General features: G+C 36.9%; 1 protein-coding gene across 2 annotated transcripts; it reads left to right on the top strand.

Annotated features, from left to right (window-relative positions):
* The first annotated feature begins 106 nt into the window (after positions 1 to 106).
* ATAD5 (ATPase family AAA domain containing 5) lies at positions 107 to 15,861 on the top strand. 2 transcript variants are annotated; one of them, XM_048323981.1, is made up of 23 exons: positions 107 to 225; positions 1,067 to 2,844; positions 3,190 to 3,277; positions 3,977 to 4,138; positions 4,324 to 4,462; positions 4,905 to 4,989; positions 5,452 to 5,633; positions 6,059 to 6,216; positions 6,493 to 6,646; positions 6,873 to 7,166; positions 7,339 to 7,435; positions 7,951 to 8,033; positions 8,124 to 8,269; positions 8,391 to 8,538; positions 9,007 to 9,177; positions 9,359 to 9,474; positions 9,557 to 9,650; positions 9,882 to 9,946; positions 10,867 to 11,047; positions 11,737 to 11,927; positions 12,223 to 13,049; positions 14,148 to 14,312; positions 14,502 to 15,861. In XM_048323981.1, the coding sequence occupies exons 1-23, from the start codon at positions 154 to 156 to the stop codon at positions 14,578 to 14,580; spliced, it is 5,475 nt and encodes a 1,824-aa protein (XP_048179938.1). In that variant the 5' UTR covers positions 107 to 153; the 3' UTR covers positions 14,581 to 15,861. The 2 variants fall into 2 exon arrangements, with proteins under 2 accessions (XP_048179938.1, XP_048179939.1); XM_048323982.1 differs by lacking the exons at positions 14,148 to 14,312; positions 14,502 to 15,861 and having other exon boundaries at positions 12,338 to 12,481.
* Positions 15,862 to 17,492: the final 1,631 nt, after the last annotated feature.

The raw sequence follows: 17,492 nt of genomic DNA, 5'->3' as shown, positions 1-17,492 counted from the left end.
CGCCGCGCGCGCCCGTCAGGCGCCGCCATCGGGGCCATGGCGGCGCTGCGCGGCCCCCGCCCCTGAGGACACTGCCTGGGGCCCAGAGCTTCGCGCGCCCCCCCTCCCGCCCCGAACGATCCGGGAGGGCTCCGCGCCCGCAGCAGCCGGGGCATGGTGGGCAGGGTCACCGTGGCCGCGGCGGCCGCCTCCCCCCTCCTCCCCGGGAACGACGGTGACGTTCAGGTGGGGACGCGGGCCCGGGGTCGCGCTGTGAGGGTGGAGAGGGGGGGTGCAGCTGACGGGTAGCGCTCCTTTGGCGATCACTCCCTTTGGCGTTCGCCCTCTTTGGCGCTCTCCCCTGACACGGCCCGTCCGGTGTAACCAGGGGAGGTGTTAGGTGCCGCCCGCCCCCGGGCGCTTTTGACGGTCCGCGCAGCCCCGCCGCCCGGGCTGTCATTAAACGCTTTCGAAGGGCTTTGGGAAGAGGGGTTTTCTGCTTCAGAGGGTGTGATTTCAGAGGAGTTCAGTTTCTAGTAAACTAGGAGTTATAAAAGTCTTAATAAACCAAAGTCTTTCTTGGAGCTGTAGGAGTAAATGCTCTTTTATGGTTTGAATCATTATACGAGATAAGAGTTCTCTTGTGTTCATTTTCTTTAAGTACTCTTAAAGATACAGTGTCTTCCTAAGATATGTCGGATATTTACAGCAGGATCAGACCTGTTTAAGTGATGTTGGAATTCCCTCTTAAATGCTCAACAGATGCTCTGGGGAACATGTCAAGGTCGATCATCTGAATTGAACTAGACTTTCAGACTTCCAGTATTGTGAAATCTCTGCATAGCTGTTCTGAAGACCTTGTGGTCCCTTTCAGTTTTGACCATCTCAAGGTTTCAGAACAGGATTTCTATTTATTTGAAACAGCAGAATCTTTATTTCAGTCTTAGATGGCCTTTGAAAACACGGAGATAAAGTTGAGGCGTGCACAGTCTGAGCACATTAACATGAATTTTTGTTTTCTGAAAAAGTACTATATAAGTCATCTTAAGTTTTTTTAAAACTAAGATTCATGTTGTACCTTTTACAGCCATGCAAGAAGCGGCGAGAGGAAGATGCTTCTGTAAAAACAATCACAAGGTATTTTTCACCATTAGCAAAACCAGAGGATAAAGCATTGTCATCACCAAAATCCAACAATATCTTGGATTATTTTAAAAAGACATCTGCAACTGGGAATGCTGCATTCCCAGTTGGAGCTGGAGAAAGTAAAATACTGTTGGATGCTGATGACAAAGAGTGTAAATCATCTTTCAAGCCAACTTTAAAGCGGAAGAGAAAAGGGAAGAAAGTTAATTTAAATAATACGCTAAAAGAAACAAAAGAATCTGAGAATGACCATGAAATAGAAATTAGTAGTGATGACAGCGGAATAACTACAGGACTGCAACGAGACAGTAATGACTTTATTGCTTCTTGTGCTCTAGTGGACCAAAAATGTGCAAGAGAATCAGCAGAAGATAATGTGCAAAGAGAGAACTTCCCAAACACTGTCTCCTCCAGAAAAAATGCAAAAAGCTTTGGTTGTGAAACAAAGGGATCAAAAAATAGGGTAAGAAAATCAAGGAAAAGGAAGCACAAAGTAAATATTGATTTGTCTGAAAGCTCTTCATCAGAAAACGAGATGAATGAAATGTGTAAAAAGGAAACTGAAGAGACAAATACAGTAGCAGAATGTGGTGATGCTATTGGTGATTCCAGTTTTGAGGTTGATATGGATGATGGGACATCCCAGGTAAATAATTGTACAATAACAGTGTCATTTGAGGACTTCTTGAGAAGTCAGGGAGAAAATAATGTTGAAGGAGACACAAAGCCAGCAATGGACACTTCTGGTACAGCAAATGAAATGGACAAAAGTGATAGTATTAGTGACCCAGAAAAGTGTGAGGAGTCTCAACAGCTGCCACTCCGAACAGTGACTGTCCTTGCACAAGTTCATTCCATTCCCCCCAAATTATCTCCATTAAATAAGGAGCAAAAAGGCTCTAGGAAAATAGCTTCCATTTTTTTGAAGCAGAAGGGACGTGTAGGGGAAAAAGAAAGCAGCCCACCCCTCTTGGACACTGACCAAACTGAACAGGTAGCTCAGAAAAGAAAATCCAATGTCGTTATTGAGGAAGAAGAATTGGAGCTGGCTGTACTGGAGACTGCAGGATCGGATTCTCTGAAGCCAAAATGTACTCTGGAAGAAAAGCATCAGTTTATGAAGGCTTTTAGACAACCAACAGCAGATGTAACAAAAAGTGGAGTTAAAAAGGCACCTGGAAAACAAAAGCAAGCTGCTGCAAAGTCTTCAAAAGAAAAAGAAGGATCTGAAGATGTCATTCCTTCAAATAAAGGATTGGAAAGTGGGATACGAGAAGATTATGTGGACAAACACACACATTCTAAACCTAAAAGCAATAGAACTAAACCCAGAAGACCTAGGAAGGTTCAGAAAAAAGGAAACAGAAGGAAGAAGGCTTCAGAAACTAAGGAAACTGATGTCTCAAACACTAGCAATTATAATGGAGAAGAGGATTCAGATGCTAATGTTATTACTGTGGAAAACATCTTAGATGTAATAATTCCATCAAGTCCAAAAGTGAGTGAGTTAAGGAGGAGTTTAAGGCAGCAGAAAACCAAAACATCAACAAATGTTACACCTAAAAAGCCCAGGGCTAAAAGTGCCTGTTCTGCAGATGAATTAGGCGGCTGCCCATTAGAGACTTCCACCCCAAAAGCACGCCGGCAATCCTGCAAGAAAAGCAACATATACAGAGCTGAGGTGATTATTGTGCCCTTTGATGGAAACAGCCCAATAAGGTAAACGTTTTAGAGTATATTCTACCTTTTTGCCCATTAATTGTATGCAAATATTTTGAAAATAAGACATAATTATAAATTGATTGTATACCAAAGTTGCATGGATACTGATCATGGTGGGTAAAAATAGAGAAGAACCAAAGCTGACTATAAATCTGTTTGCACTAAAGACATCCAAAAACCCCCCAACCAAGCAACCAAACAACAAAAAGACCTCAACCACCAGTTAGGGGGTTGCTTCTGTTTACAGCACTGTATTTTTAGAGGCTTTTGAAAATGATTTTGAGAGTAACATTTCCTTTTATTAAACAGTACTAATTTCATAATACTTTTTTCCCTAATTAGAATGAGGTTTACACGTATCAAAGCAACTACAAAATCAAATAAAGTTGAAGCAATGAGAAAGGAAGAGTCTCGCTCCAAAAACACAAAGGTAATTTATGTAACCATTGGTGTCAGTCTTCTGTCATTTCCTAAATGGGTATAATTGTGGTCTATTCAGTCTTGTGTAATAGTCTAATGTAATACAGCATGACAGTTCCAAGCTGCTCAGTGGAAAGGGAATATTACTCTGATTTATGATAGAATTTGCGATAGTTTCTTTTACTTTAGATTTTAAAACATGTTTTATTAGTAAAAATCCACCTTTCATAACAGAAAAATCCCATAAAATAGCATGCTCCTGTGCTGCACGTTCTCAGGATGGGATGTAGAAACCACTGGACGTGGCACTTTGTGGCATGGTTTACTTGACAAGATGGTGATTCGTCAGAGGTTGGACTTGATGATCTCAGAGGTCTTTTCCAACCTAAATGATCCAGTGATTTGTGATAGTGTTTGGGCACAGCAGAACAGCTGAGGCTTAAGAATGTCACCACCCATATTTTATTTGTTCCCTGGACAAATTGAGGATCTGCTTGCAGGGCTCTCACTCCCTTTTGAAAACTGTTGATATCATCTTGGTTTGCTTCTCCTTTCAATTATTTAATTTTCTTTTTGATACCAATGAAATTTTGCAACAATTACATACTTACATGAAAAATGTAAAAAAAAAATTATGTTTATATGCAAAGTACTTAGTGAAGATAGCACTATTAATTGGTATTTCAGTTCTTTTGGTTTTTGTTAACAGATAAATTCCACTTCTAAAAACATATCCAAAGCAAAGCAGCTGATTGAAAAAGCAAAGGCTATACAGCATAACAGATCAAAAGTGAATGAAGACTCAGCTCCCGTAAGGCGCTCGTCTCGGCAGCGAGCTCTTGCTGAGAAGAAAAAATTAGAAGAAAGTGATGTAAGACTATACTGGGGGGAGGGGGAATATTTTGATGTATTTGTGATTGATTTAAGCTACACAAATGATTCCTACTTGATTCTTTACAAGAAATGTTTGCAAGCTAAGGTAGATATCTGCAATGTATTGTTAATAAAGGAGGAAAAGTTGTGTTTCTTTTCTTATTTGGTTTGCTTTCCTTCTAGGAATCAGTAATAATTCTAGATTCAAGTGTGAATAGTGTCACTACTACAGAGCAGAGTGTGAAGGAAAAGAAACTTCGGAGCTTAAATGATGTTTTGGGGAAGAAGTCTGAAAACTTGAAGGTTGCGAAGCATTCCAGCGGTAATTGGGTTTTACTGAATGTGTTTATTTTTTATTATAGAAACATTTAATATTATTGATGATTGTAACTTTATTTTATAAAGCTGCCTTTTTGCAGTACATTCATCTTTTCTTCTGATTTACCTGGATTAATAGTGCAGAGGTTATTTACATGTGTTGTTTTGATTTTTCTTTATTCAGGGAAAACTATTTGTTTGAAAAACTGTCAGTAGTATACCATGTTTTGTTGCCTCTCCTTTTTTTTCCTAATTTTAGAAAATAACATCCATACTAAGGAAATAATTAGAAATAAAGCTATAATGAATTTTGTTAAAATACTCAACTTTCCCTTAAGAAAAGGAGATTCCCTGATGTTAAATGGAACATACAGGTGGTGAAGCAAGGTTAGAATCTTGTATCAGTGCTAATCTAATTTTTTTTTTTTTTTTTTACCTTTTTAAAGGGAAACTGAGATATCCACCTTCCTGCCTAGGCAAAAATGCTCAAAACTCTGCAGGTGAACCAGTCATGATCTTTGATGAAAGCAGGTCAGTTGTCAAGTGTGCAGTTACTTAAAAATCAAAATACATTTCAAGGTTACTTTACCATTCTCTCATTTGACAGATTTAAATACACTGACTGATGTGCTATAAATATTCATGACTTTTATACTGATTAGTATTTTAATCTGCTTGCAAAAGTTTAGGGGTGTCTTGGAGAGTTCCTCAACCATTTTAGAGCCATATTAGATGTGTGGAAATGTAGTTGATGACGGATTAAAAAGGAGTCTCTAATTGCATGTAAAAATACGAAAACAAAGAGAATTTTTTTAGATTAAAATTTTTAACACAAAACTGAGAATTAAATTCAAACTAATTACATTAAAATAAATTTTAGCAGTTCTAACAGACTATTTTTAACTCAGGTGGAAGAGAATGTGATTAAATTCAGCCTTGCATAGCTGGAAGTTGTAATAATTCTTTCTTTTTTTTTTTCTATTTTCATTAAAGCCAAGATGCATCTGAAAATTCTCAAGATGATGATCAGTTCAGAGCAAAACGTGAATTCCTGATGAGTGGATTGCCAGAATCACTGAAAAGGCAGATTGCAAAGAAAGCAGCAGCAATGGAAGCATACTCTCTTGCAAGTTCCTGTTTTAAGACTGTTGTCCATGTACAGCAGAAGGATGAGTGTAAGCCTTTTTTATGCTTTTGGGTTTTGTTTAAATGTATGTAATAATTTGAGGAATTTGTGCAAAAAAGAAAAAACTTGAACAGCTTAAGACTGGAATAGGTGGGAGTTTCCTCTTGTTTTGTGTCTCGGTAAGAAAACAAAACTTAGAAGCTTCGAGTGAGATGTTTTTGAATACAAAATTTACAAATTAAATTGATGCTAAAGTAGTCTATACGTACATGGGTAAGGATGCAAAATTCTTAATATTTAGTAAAAAGAAGTTGATCTGTTAAGTTCCAATTTGGAGAATATAGATTGTATTGGACTGATTTGGGCAGAAAACATTTTCTTCTGACAAGGCAAAAAGAGAGAAGACCAGCCTATTTCTTTTCCCTAGAATAGAAGCTAACTCTTGTTTTGTTTTTGGTGGGGGTTCTTTTGTAGGTTCTCCAATGTGGAAACTGCAATCACCATCATGCCCTGTATTAACTAAGCTGAGGGAACTGAGTACTGAAGTCACCAACATCACAAAAATCCCTCTCTCACTTGGTGAATTTTCCACTGTGAATTCAAAACGAACTGGAAGTTGTTCTGCACCTGTGGTTAGTACTTTAAAATTCAAGTTGTTTTGATATTTGTTTGGATTTATGTTTTTAAAAAACCCTGTAGTTTGAATCTGTTTCAGTCCTGTAATTTGTTTAATTTTTTTTAAATTTCCCTGTGTGTGAGTTACCCATTTTGCATCTTAACATCAGACAGTTCTCATCAGTTCTTAACAGTTTCTGTTAATCTCTGAATTTAACAAGACACTGCCAGTTTAAATTATGGAAAGCATTCTGTGTAAAGTTTTTGAGTAATTCTCTGTGCGTGTATTCCAGCTTTCAGGCCACCGACCAGCTTTTCGTGATGTATTCAAGAAAGATTTGCTAGATGAGATCGTGTCTTCTAATTCTCAATTTCCAGTGAGAAAATACTACTACAGGTTCCTGAAAAAGCAAACAGAACACTTGGCTTTGGAAAACAGTGCACAAGGTTAGGAATCTATGTTGGGAAAAAAAACCACTCTCACTCTCACTGGCATTAAAAAACAATGGGGAATTTTAAAAAATACACTACTGAAGGAATACTGTTGCTGGAAATAAATTGATCCTCACATTTTAGGTTATTTTGACCAAATTCTTCAAATATGGCTTAAACAAATGTACAGTAGTAAGGGACATAGCCTGAAATTTTAAAAGGATGCAATTTCTTTTCTTAGAAAGCAGAGATGGCACTGCAAATCTTGATGTAATTCAGAAACAACCTGACAATTGGAAGGAAATGAAGAGGAAAAGGAAAGAAACAGAAGACCGCAAATCAAAAAGAAGAAAACAACTTGAAAGTACAGAGACAGAAATGAAATCAAGAGTTCCCAGGAATCTTATTCCTCCCGTAGCTGGAGAAAAAAAAGCAGAGAGAGGACAAGCCACACATTTGGAAAAAAACAAGACCCAGAAACCAGATGGTGTGACAGAAGACACTGAGTGTTTATCAGATCCAAGTGCACCTTCAGGTAACTGCATTTCCTGTCTCATTTTAATCTTTGCACTGGGGAAGTGTATGTGTGATGTATGTCAGCTTTCCACTGTGATGCAAAAATCGTATCTAGTCCTAGTACTTCGCTAGACTTGATTGATTCTGTTGCATGAAGAACTGTTTAAAAATGGATAATATTTTTTCTGTAGGTGTGGAAAAGGAAGACATGCTCTGGACAGAAAAATATCAGCCTCAAGATTCCAGTGAACTTGTAGGGAACAGGAAAGAGATTGAAAGGCTACACAGGTCAGAAGTGGGAACATGGATCCATTCCTAAAATAACTCAAAACCTCATGTTACTTGATAATGCTCAAGTACTTGTCTGTACTTCCCTACAAGCATCCTAGTCTGACCTTGCTGTACTGCCTCTGCTTTTGACAGGAATTTAGCACTGAAATCCACCTAATATATTGTGCTTTCAGTTAAATTTTCTGTGTGGGCTTCAGTTACTGGTGTGGCTCTTACATAGAATTTAAAGATCCATCTGACAAAACAACACTAAATTATGAGGGATTAAGTAGTTCACCAAATGACTTGTTTTTGTACCAATCAGCTAATAGAATGGAGAATGAAAAAGGAAACATTTTCTACAAAAGAAGCAAATCCTGAACATTTTTTTGCTTTTATCTGAAAGGACTTGATAGGTTTTTGTGGGATAACAAGTGGCTGATGTCCACTAGTTTTATATTCTGTTCCATCTTAATCTGGTTTACTTAATTCACCAGCAGTTTTTATTCTTGTTTCGTTCCTTCCTTTTATAGTTGGTTAAAAGAATGGAAAAAGAGAGCTGATTTGGAAGAAAAACGACATCAGAAAAGGGAAAAGGAGGACAAAGAGCAAGAAGGTACTGATAGAATTAATACAGCTTATCTTTTCTTAAAAGTTGGCAAAAAAATAACAGTAATCCTTTATTTTCTTTTTAATAATTCTACAGATTCTTTAAGCAGCCTTGACTTTAAAGATAGTAAATCTGATATTGAGGAAGAGATAACCCTTTGCAATACAGTTCTGATAACTGGCCCACCAGGCGTGGGGAAGACTGCTGCAGTGTATGCTTGTGCTCAGGAGCTTGGGTTTAAGGTTTGTGGAGTTGTTTCCTCAGTGCATTTTTCTTATTTATAACTAATGATACAAAAGCATTTGTAATACAAGATGTCTACACTTTAATTTTTTTTTTTTTGTAAATTAAATACCATTGCAGATATTTGAAGTCAATGCCTCTTGCCAGCGTAGTGGGAGACAGATACTGTCCCAGCTGAAAGAAGCTACTCAGTCTCATCAAGTGGACAAAAAAGGTGTTAATGCACACAAGCCTTGCTTTTTTAACAGTTGTAGCACCAAGTCACCAAGTAAGTCTCATGGTTCTTATCTGGGGTTCTTTGTTTGCTTTGAATTATGGGGTGGGTTTTATGGAGGGGAGGAGGTTGTTAAAGACTGAATTCCCCAAACAAATTTTAGACACCAGCTGTCTTTAAAAAGTTAGCAGATCTACCTTATCTGGCCATAATGGTAAGAAATGCTCTGTTGGTTAACACAACTACAAACCAAATTAAATAATGACTTTATTAAAATACTGACTCTTGATTACATTATTTCTGCAGCGGTGGAGTAAGTGCTGTGGCACTTGAATAGAAAGTTGAACAGAAAGCTTTTCCAATAACAAGAGAAAAGGAAATTAAGCAGAAATCAGCTGTAAACTGTATCAGTAAACCTGTCATTTACTAGATAATAAATGAGTTTTACTTTAAATTTGTTTGAGAAATATCAGTTTGACATTGTATCTCCAGATGAAGTTTAATATTAAATGTATCTTGCAGAAAAAATGTATTCTCCAAAGAAAGTTATTTCTCCAAGAAAACCGCCACTGTCACCAAAAGGAGTAGGATTACAACGAAGCTTGCCCCCTAAAACACTTGCAAACTACTTCAAAATTTCTGCCAAACATAAAGGTAATAATGAAGAAGCAACATCTGAAGAAAAAAATAGAGGTAGATATCCCTTTTTAATAATTCATTACCTTTGGAGATGGAAATGCTACACTGTGTATGTGGAGCTGTGTGGGGAAATAATAGATTTTCTTAAGCATTTGATACATGGGGGACTTTTGAAGCCAGTACCTGGAAAGCTTTAAATGGTTTCCTTCCTGCTCAGTTATTCATCCATCTGCAGGAAATACTCAGAATTCACTGGAAGTAAAGAAAGATGCTCAAATTAAGTCAATAAACAAAGAAGAAGGAGGAGAACACAACAGGAAAAGTGCAACATCTCTCATTCTTTTTGAAGAGGTAAAATTCACATGAAACATAGTGTGATTGTATTCACAGCTTGTAACTGCTGTTCAAGCTATTGATACTTTGTTTTCTGTAGGTGGATATAATATTTGATGAAGATGCAGGATTTCTAAGTGCAATAAAGACATTCATGGCAACTGCAAAGCGACCTGTAATTCTTACCACCAATGGTGAGTATTGTTTGTGACAGTAATTAGGCTTTACAGACAGAAGAGCCACTTTTAATTAGAGGCTGTAAATGGTGATGGTTGAATACTGCTCCTAAATGCAAAATTTAATGAGTGGGGACTGTAAAGCAAGTATTTTAGTGTTTGAATAAAGCTACTGGCTGCTCTAATGATTAAAGGAAATAACTAGGTTTGAACATAATGTCATGACAGTTCACTGATATTTCTTTATAGATCCAACATTCAGCTTAATGTTTGATGGCTATTTTGAAGAAATCAACTTTAAAACCCCTTCCTTGGTAAGTCTGTGTCTGGAAATGCAGGTACATCCTAAACAAGTAATTGTCAGCTGATTTCAGTTTGAAATTTAAATGTTCATGTAGGTTTATACATTTCTGATATAATATTTTTGTTTGATCAGAGACAGACATGTCTTTGAGGTTTATGTAAGCATGTGTAGGATGTATTTATCTTTACATGTAGAAGCTGTTTTACTATCATGGAAGATTTATTTTCCAAACAGTTTAGTGGTACTGAGAAGTACAATAAGAGCATCACTTAATCACTTCATTTAGATTTTAGAATGTAGTTAGGTAAATATCTGATAGCTCTTATCTGAAGGTTGGTTATGCCAGTATTGGTTCATTCATTAAAAAGTATTGGAGTTATTTTAGAAATATTATGGGTTATTCCTTTAATGTGAACACTAGTGTTCTGTGTAGCAAATAGTTTTATTTGCAGCTATGTATTAGATGAAAAACCTAAAAAAATGAGAATCAGAAGGACATAATTTTTGAGAAGGGGAAATTGGTTAATGTGAAACTGAAAACCTGTTGGACTTCCAGGCAGTTGCAGAATTAAAAGAAAGAATGGAAGAAAAACCTTTAAAACTAATATAGTTCAGTAAAAGCTGATCACTGGTGATGAGAAGCAAGGTGTAGGTAGTCTCAGGACCATGAGCAGAATATGTTTGTGTGTTTGTTTTAATCAGCTGAATTTCTAAATTGAACTTAATTCTCTGACATAAGCTACATAGATTGGGTATTTTGTTTTTCCGTAAAGGTTTTAATCTAACTGTAATCTAATTTAATAAACTAATCTTCTGTATAAAAAGGCAAAATGCATTGCTAGCATAAATAGAATAATTTGCTCCTGTGTGACTTCCTGCAGTGTGATTGGCAGGAGTTGTTTCAGTGATCTGTGTGTAACTCTTGTTTAGATAAACTCTGTGAGCTATCTCCAAGCTCTGTGCCTGGCTGAGAACCTACGGACAGATGTGAAAGACCTGGCTGCTCTCCTAGCCACAAATAACTGTGATATCAGACAAAGTGTTCTGTACTTACAATTCTGGGTTAGAAGTGGAGGTGGATGCTTGAAAGAGAAGCGTTTGGCACCTTGTGGTATGTTGATTTAATTTAATCCTAAAAAAATATCCATCTAAATTTGAATTTGACTCAATCTAAGCATTCTTAGATGTGTATGAATAAATGGTAACTTCTTATAAGACTCCTAAATATTGGAAGGGAGAGGGGATCTGGTATTTTTTAGCTACTTCAAAGCCTTGTATTAATGCATAAGGAACTAAATTTTCAGGGTTTTATTGCCCATCATTGTGGTACTTACTATCTCCCTTTCATGTTCTGAGTAGCAAAACAGGGCAAAGAAGGGAACCAGTAGTAATTTTCCTTCAGAGTTTGCAGTTCTTTATCCATGTAGCTGAGTTGTAGGCAATTCATGTAGAAGAAGCAGAGCTGAAAAAGGGGTAAAAATGGGACAGCTGGCAAGCAGGCAAGGGTAGGAACTTGATCCCAAAGGATTCAGGAAGAGTTTAGGGGTGTGAGGGAGTGACAGGGAGAGATAAGTGAGGCACAGCCTCCTTCAAACGTTACTTGGGAAGCGAAAGAGCGGGTTGGTAACACGGCCAGCAGTGAACTGGGCATGGGGATGACTCATTTCAGCTGCTCCATTCCTCCAGCACCACAGCAAGAGGTGACAGTTACAGCATCCTTTGTGACAGGAATTGAGGAATTGAAATCAATTTCACGATGCAGTTGTTCCCTTTCAAGTAAAGCCTGTTATCTTTGTGCAGAAGGAGAAGGGACAAGGAATGCAGATAATGTCATTGATCCTGCAAAGTGTAATGATTCCAAGGCGGATTTTTCTCAAGCTGATGACGCACATCTTCAGGAGTTTCCAAAATGTGATACAGGCTGTGTAGAGACGTTGCTTGGCCTTAAGAATATCCTGTTGCCTTCAGAAGATTTGTTTACATTTCTTAAGGTATTTTTGTAGTTGACTAGTTAATACTTTTAATGATTGCCAGGTAACTGAGTGTAACCATCACCAGGAATAGCATCATCTTAGAAGCAAATCTTTGAAAAGGTTTGTTGTAGAAATTATAGAATTCCATGGTTATTAAGTGCAATCTGAACTGGGATGGTCTCCTGCAAGCAAAGCAGTCCCTCACCTCATAAGCACAAAGCCAGGAGTGTGAAATTTTCTGTAATAACATTTTTATTTTTAAAAATACATATTTTAATATATTGATAAATCTTTCACAATTATTATTTTACAGCACAAAATCACAACCATGGAGGAATTGAATAAATTGATGCAGCTTCTCACAGAATTCCAGATGAAGCATGTGGATTTTGTATATAGTAATCTTGACCTTATTCTTCCCTTACCAGTGCAAGTTCTTTCAAACCAGTCTGAAGCCTCAAAGCCTATACTTGAAAAGACTACTATAGTTTCTCCAAAAAACAGATCTACTAAGAGTTCTTGCTGTGGGAAGAGTAGCCCTGGAAAAAGGTCTAAAAAGACAAAGACTCAGAAAAGACTTGAGATACTGGATGATAGTGACTTATTTGATACTGAACTGAACTATTCAGCTGAATTCATAACTTTGCCATCAGATAGTCCTAAATCATGTGCTGAAATGAATAAAAAGGAATCAAAATTGTTGGTGCATAAAGAACAAAAAGAAGTTAAAACCTCAGCAAGTGAAAAAAGGTCTGCAGTTGTTTTCCCGTGTCTGAATTCCCTGACTGAGTTAGTGGAAAACATGTCTTTCCTGGATTGCTGTGTAAACACTAACACCAGGGAACCACTGGAGTTTTCTAAAAATGAAGAATTTCATTGGACAAATGCCAGAATCAGAAATGGTCTTTGTGATGAGTTCAGTATAGAAAATACTGATTGGTGGAGTTCCCAGAGCTGTAGTGAAATAAAGGCAGCTATTGAAGCACTCAGCTTCACCAAAAGTTCTGTTAATATTTCACAAAATTTGGAATCCTTTTTGAGTACCAGTAAAACACCTGAAAGTGATCAGCTGACGGGACTTACTTTGCCTGTCTCAAACACAAGGAATGGAATAGCCTTCAGTCAGTCAGCTGATTCAAGGTAAGACTTTGTTAATATTTCTGGAGTATAGTGCAGTTATTTGTCCAGAAGAGCATTTCGCAGGGTGTAGGACTGTTTCAGATTTGATGTATACACATTCATACCACTATGACTGTTGTAAGTGTGCCTCAAAACACTGCAGTATATTGCTCACTGTGCTTTTACAACCTTAAATTAACTTCTTGGCAATCTGCAAAGAGTGACTTTTCTTGAACAGCCTGACTCTAATGTTGTTAAGGAATGGTGGCCTTAGTCTAGTTACTTTAAAAATGGACAAACACCACCACCACCCCCAAAAGAATAACAGAACCCTAAAGGAATGGCTTTTTCAAGACAGATGGGGTTAAATGGATTCTGCAAGTACCAGACATGCAAATTTGTCACCTGCTCATACTGAACCTGTGTTAAGTGTGTTGGTAGGTGTTGCTTGATGAAGACCTAACAAAATCCAAAGCAAAGTCTTTGTAGTAACTTATGCTAACAAAGAATAACCTTTAATACATTGTAAAAGACCAAAGAATGCTATCAAGTGTGGGCATGAAACATTGTTTTTAACATAAACAAGTCATCATGGGTAAAATTGCTACAATGGGCACTTAAAGCCCATTCAGGGGTCTGAACAGGAAAATGGGTTAGAGCCTTTTTCTGTAAGTCAGTACCCAGAGGAGCAATGTCAGAATGGATCTGACCATCCATCCTGCGACCAGTTTATATCATGGTTAGACACTGGACCTGACACTGATATTCTGGCAAATACCAATTGCATAATGCTTTTTATTTTTGAAGACCACAGATGCTTTCGGTTGTGGTTGTACTGAACCTCACATCCGTATCTCGACTGAAGAGCTCCCCAGATCAGACTCCTGATTAAGACAAGAGCATTGGCCAAACAAACTGCTGGCCCTCCTGTTTCTGTCCAAGTGCAGCTTTGTGATGCTGTGTAAGCAGCACACAGAAGCTGCAGACATCTGATCCATTGGGATGCAGATTCCCATCAATTTAATGGAGTTTTAAACCAGTGGCTTTGATCCTAAAGAAATAAAACCATTGCTGCACATTCTTGAATAAGAAACAATAAAGCTTCATTCTCTGTTTTAGCACTCACAAAAAAGCACAGAAGAGGCTGGCTGTCATCAAAACTGTATTTTCCAGAAGTCCTTTAAACCTGGGCAATAAGCAAGCCAGTACCCTCGAATACCTCCCCACTCTCCGCAGTATCTGTAGGTCTGAGAAGCTTAAAGAGCAAGGGAAAACTAAAAGAAGGTAGGTTTGGGTTTTCCTAAATCTTGCTACATTTCATGGCAGAAGATAGTTAAGGATTTTAATAAAATATTTTGTCAAATAATTATAGGCAAGAAAGGTGGATATTTGTCTCTCAAAAGTGTTGCCTTACATTTGGAAATAACTTTGTTCCCTTAACAGTCATTTTTACTCCTTTTTTTTTTTTAATAGGTTCTTGCATTATCTTGAAGGGATTCATCTCGAAATACCCAGACAAGTGATAAATGGTCTGTCTTTGGACTTCCCTTAAAATTACCAACACCAGAAATAGTTTGTGCCTAATGGTGGTATTCTCGCCATAGTTTGGTTATTTTATTTTTTTTAATTACCACATTATTGTATATTCAGATCCATTTGTATATTAAATTTTTATAAGTATTTAAAATAATGTATATATCTATTGTCATTATACTGCTCTCCACAGCTGAAATGTGGGTTTGTTTGGTGCTTGTCCAGTAAGTGCATTCATAATATTAAATGCACAAACTATTCAGTGGGGACTACTTTTTGCTCTCTTTCTTTCTAATTTGTGGATCACATAGCAAGAAGTCCTTTTGTAACAACCAACTATCACCTTCCACAGTAAAGTTGCTTTTTTCTGAGGAGACTGTTTTGTTCAAATAAGTTTGTTTCTGAATTTGCAGTTAAGTGATAAATAAATCGAGGTAGGAGGGGCACAGAGGGGATGCAACAAGTCTTCCAAAGTCTAAATGACTAAAAGCAGCTCCTCACTTCGACCGCAGGGAATAAAGTCCTTACAAAGCACTATGCCTCAATGTACATCTATTTGTATACATTCCTTTCATTGTTTACAGCTATCAGATCTGCATGTTAATCTCCTAAAAAGGTAGAGAAATTACTACTGTAGCTCAGCATGGTCTCAAGAGATTTAGGCAAGATTTTGTAAATAACAATTATCCCAGTGTTACTTTGGATTCAGGAATATTTAACTACTTCTAGTCTTGTATATTGTGTCCTATTTTTAAGCTTCTTTTTGTATTTGACAAGACTTGAGTCTGATTATTTGTGATTGAATCCATTTTTATATGACAATAAATTTGTGAGACTTTGCTACAATCAGAATGTTTCCATTTCATGAAAAGTAAAACTCCTGAAATGTATTTTTTAAAGGATTTTAAAACTGGAATTAGTTCAACCTTGTACTTTTCTGCTTTTTTATTGCAGCTGAACTGTTCCTGTTCCTGTTCCTCAAACTGAGTCAGACTACTGCCATGCAGTGGTGCTCCACTTACCTCAGTGTCTCTGTAATAATAAGGAAGGCCATTTAGTAGTTCTGGTCTCATCTTACATGTCTTAAAGATGTTCAGGAATAAGAAATATTTATGGAAACAGTAAATTATTTTAAGCTTCTGCACTGTAGATCATCTTTATAGTTTACTCTTTCCATAATCCAGAATTATCAAAAAATTAAAGTGGTGGCTGTTAAAATCTTCATGGCTTGATTTTTTGTATTAACATTCTGTGCTTTTCCTGTATGATTTGTAAAAATAAATAAATACACATTTTAAATTATAAAGTAAAAGTGTATCTGTTCACTGCTTTATAAAGGCACTATCAATCTAACTAGATTACAGTGAGGACCTACATAAATCAGAAACAAGTCCTATAAAGTAGTAGTATTTTAGGAAATTCATGGGTAATTTGAAAGACCCAAATTAGAAAGCAGTGAGAGACAATTTACCTTCTTTTGAAGTCAACTCTCTGCTTTTAATAACTGCCTTAAGAAATTTACAGAATCTCCTGTGGTGTCCACAAGGTAAGGTGGAATTCAAGTATTTCACTTCTTGATCAGATATTTACCACATGAAATGACCTCAAGCTATTCTGAATGAAAAATAATCTGCATGTGATGATTTATTTGAATTCTGATAAATTAGCACCTTTGGATTTTTGTGTATCAGGTATGAGCATCTTTTATAGGCTAGAATAAAGCAAGTTTCCAGGAGGGATAGGCTTGAGGAAAAGGGAGCTGGGGCTGGTTCTGATTAACTCTGCTTAGAAGGAAATGCTTCACAAGCTCCATTCCAGTACTGTGAAATTTGCCTACTTTTGAAGCTAAATATTTTCCTGCCATAGTTTGGGCCCTGCTTAGTCTTTTGTCTGCTGCCTCTCGAGCTAACTTCTGTCTCTTGAAAATAGAAGTAAAAACAACCGTGGAGTTTCACAATGACTCTCCCCCATTTAAGCAGCAGTTATTAGTAGGTGTATAGCAACTTAAAATCAAAACCAACAACCTTGTTCTTCGTGGTGGAATCTCAACCAAGTTTCAAGGTTTTCTTTCGTTTTATTGTCATTCCAATATTAGTTTCCAGAATATAAGTGAGGGTGACATTGTTCTACCATCCCATGAATAATAGAGAAAAAAGCAGTTATGGTTGCAAGAACGAGCCAAAGGCTTAGGCTGTGTTAATGCTACTGCAGAACAAAAGTGGGAGGAGGGAAGGATCCCTTCGAGAGCAAGACTTTCTCAAGTCTTTGTAAAAGATATATATAAATAACCACTTCCCAAATGTCATACAAAATCATCTTTTATCTACAGGAGTTGTAAGGACACTACAAAAATTAGGCTAGCTAAAAGGTTTGGTGTATGGCTTGCAAGAAAATTCCCTGGAGAAAATTAAATCCACGCTTACATTCCAGTATGCAACAGTTCCTAGAGGGTAAATGCTGAAAAGAGATTCTATGTAGGTAGTTGAACAACTTTTCAGATATTCTGCTGCTATTTATTTTGTAACTTCACAATATTTACAAATAAATAAAAGGTACAATACTATTTAGTACCTAGAGATGGAAAAAAGGTTTCAGTATTTGGAATTGATAATACATGTCTAGTGTAGTGTTTAGTCATCTACAAAATTACAGTGTTTTTACAAGATTGTAGATAAACTTAACTAAAGAAGCATTGTGTATTATACTTCACTATAGCAATGCAAATTAGTAATGCAAATTAGTAATGCAAATTAAATTTAATCTGAAACTAGAAAAATACTTGAATACCTCTTAATCTTTTTCTGAGTGAATTAACTTTCTTGAAAATCTTTTTCTCAAATTTTTCTTTGTCTTTTGTCTTAGATAAACAGAATATTAAGTCACAGGCTTTGTTGCATTTGCTTTATCATGAAAGAGGAACATTTTCGGTAG

Source organism: Corvus hawaiiensis, chromosome 19, assembly GCF_020740725.1.
Source record: "Corvus hawaiiensis isolate bCorHaw1 chromosome 19, bCorHaw1.pri.cur, whole genome shotgun sequence".
NCBI lineage: Eukaryota > Metazoa > Chordata > Aves > Passeriformes > Corvidae > Corvus > Corvus hawaiiensis.
Note: the sequence above shows the minus strand (reverse complement) of the source record. Positions and strands in the feature narration are given on the sequence as shown.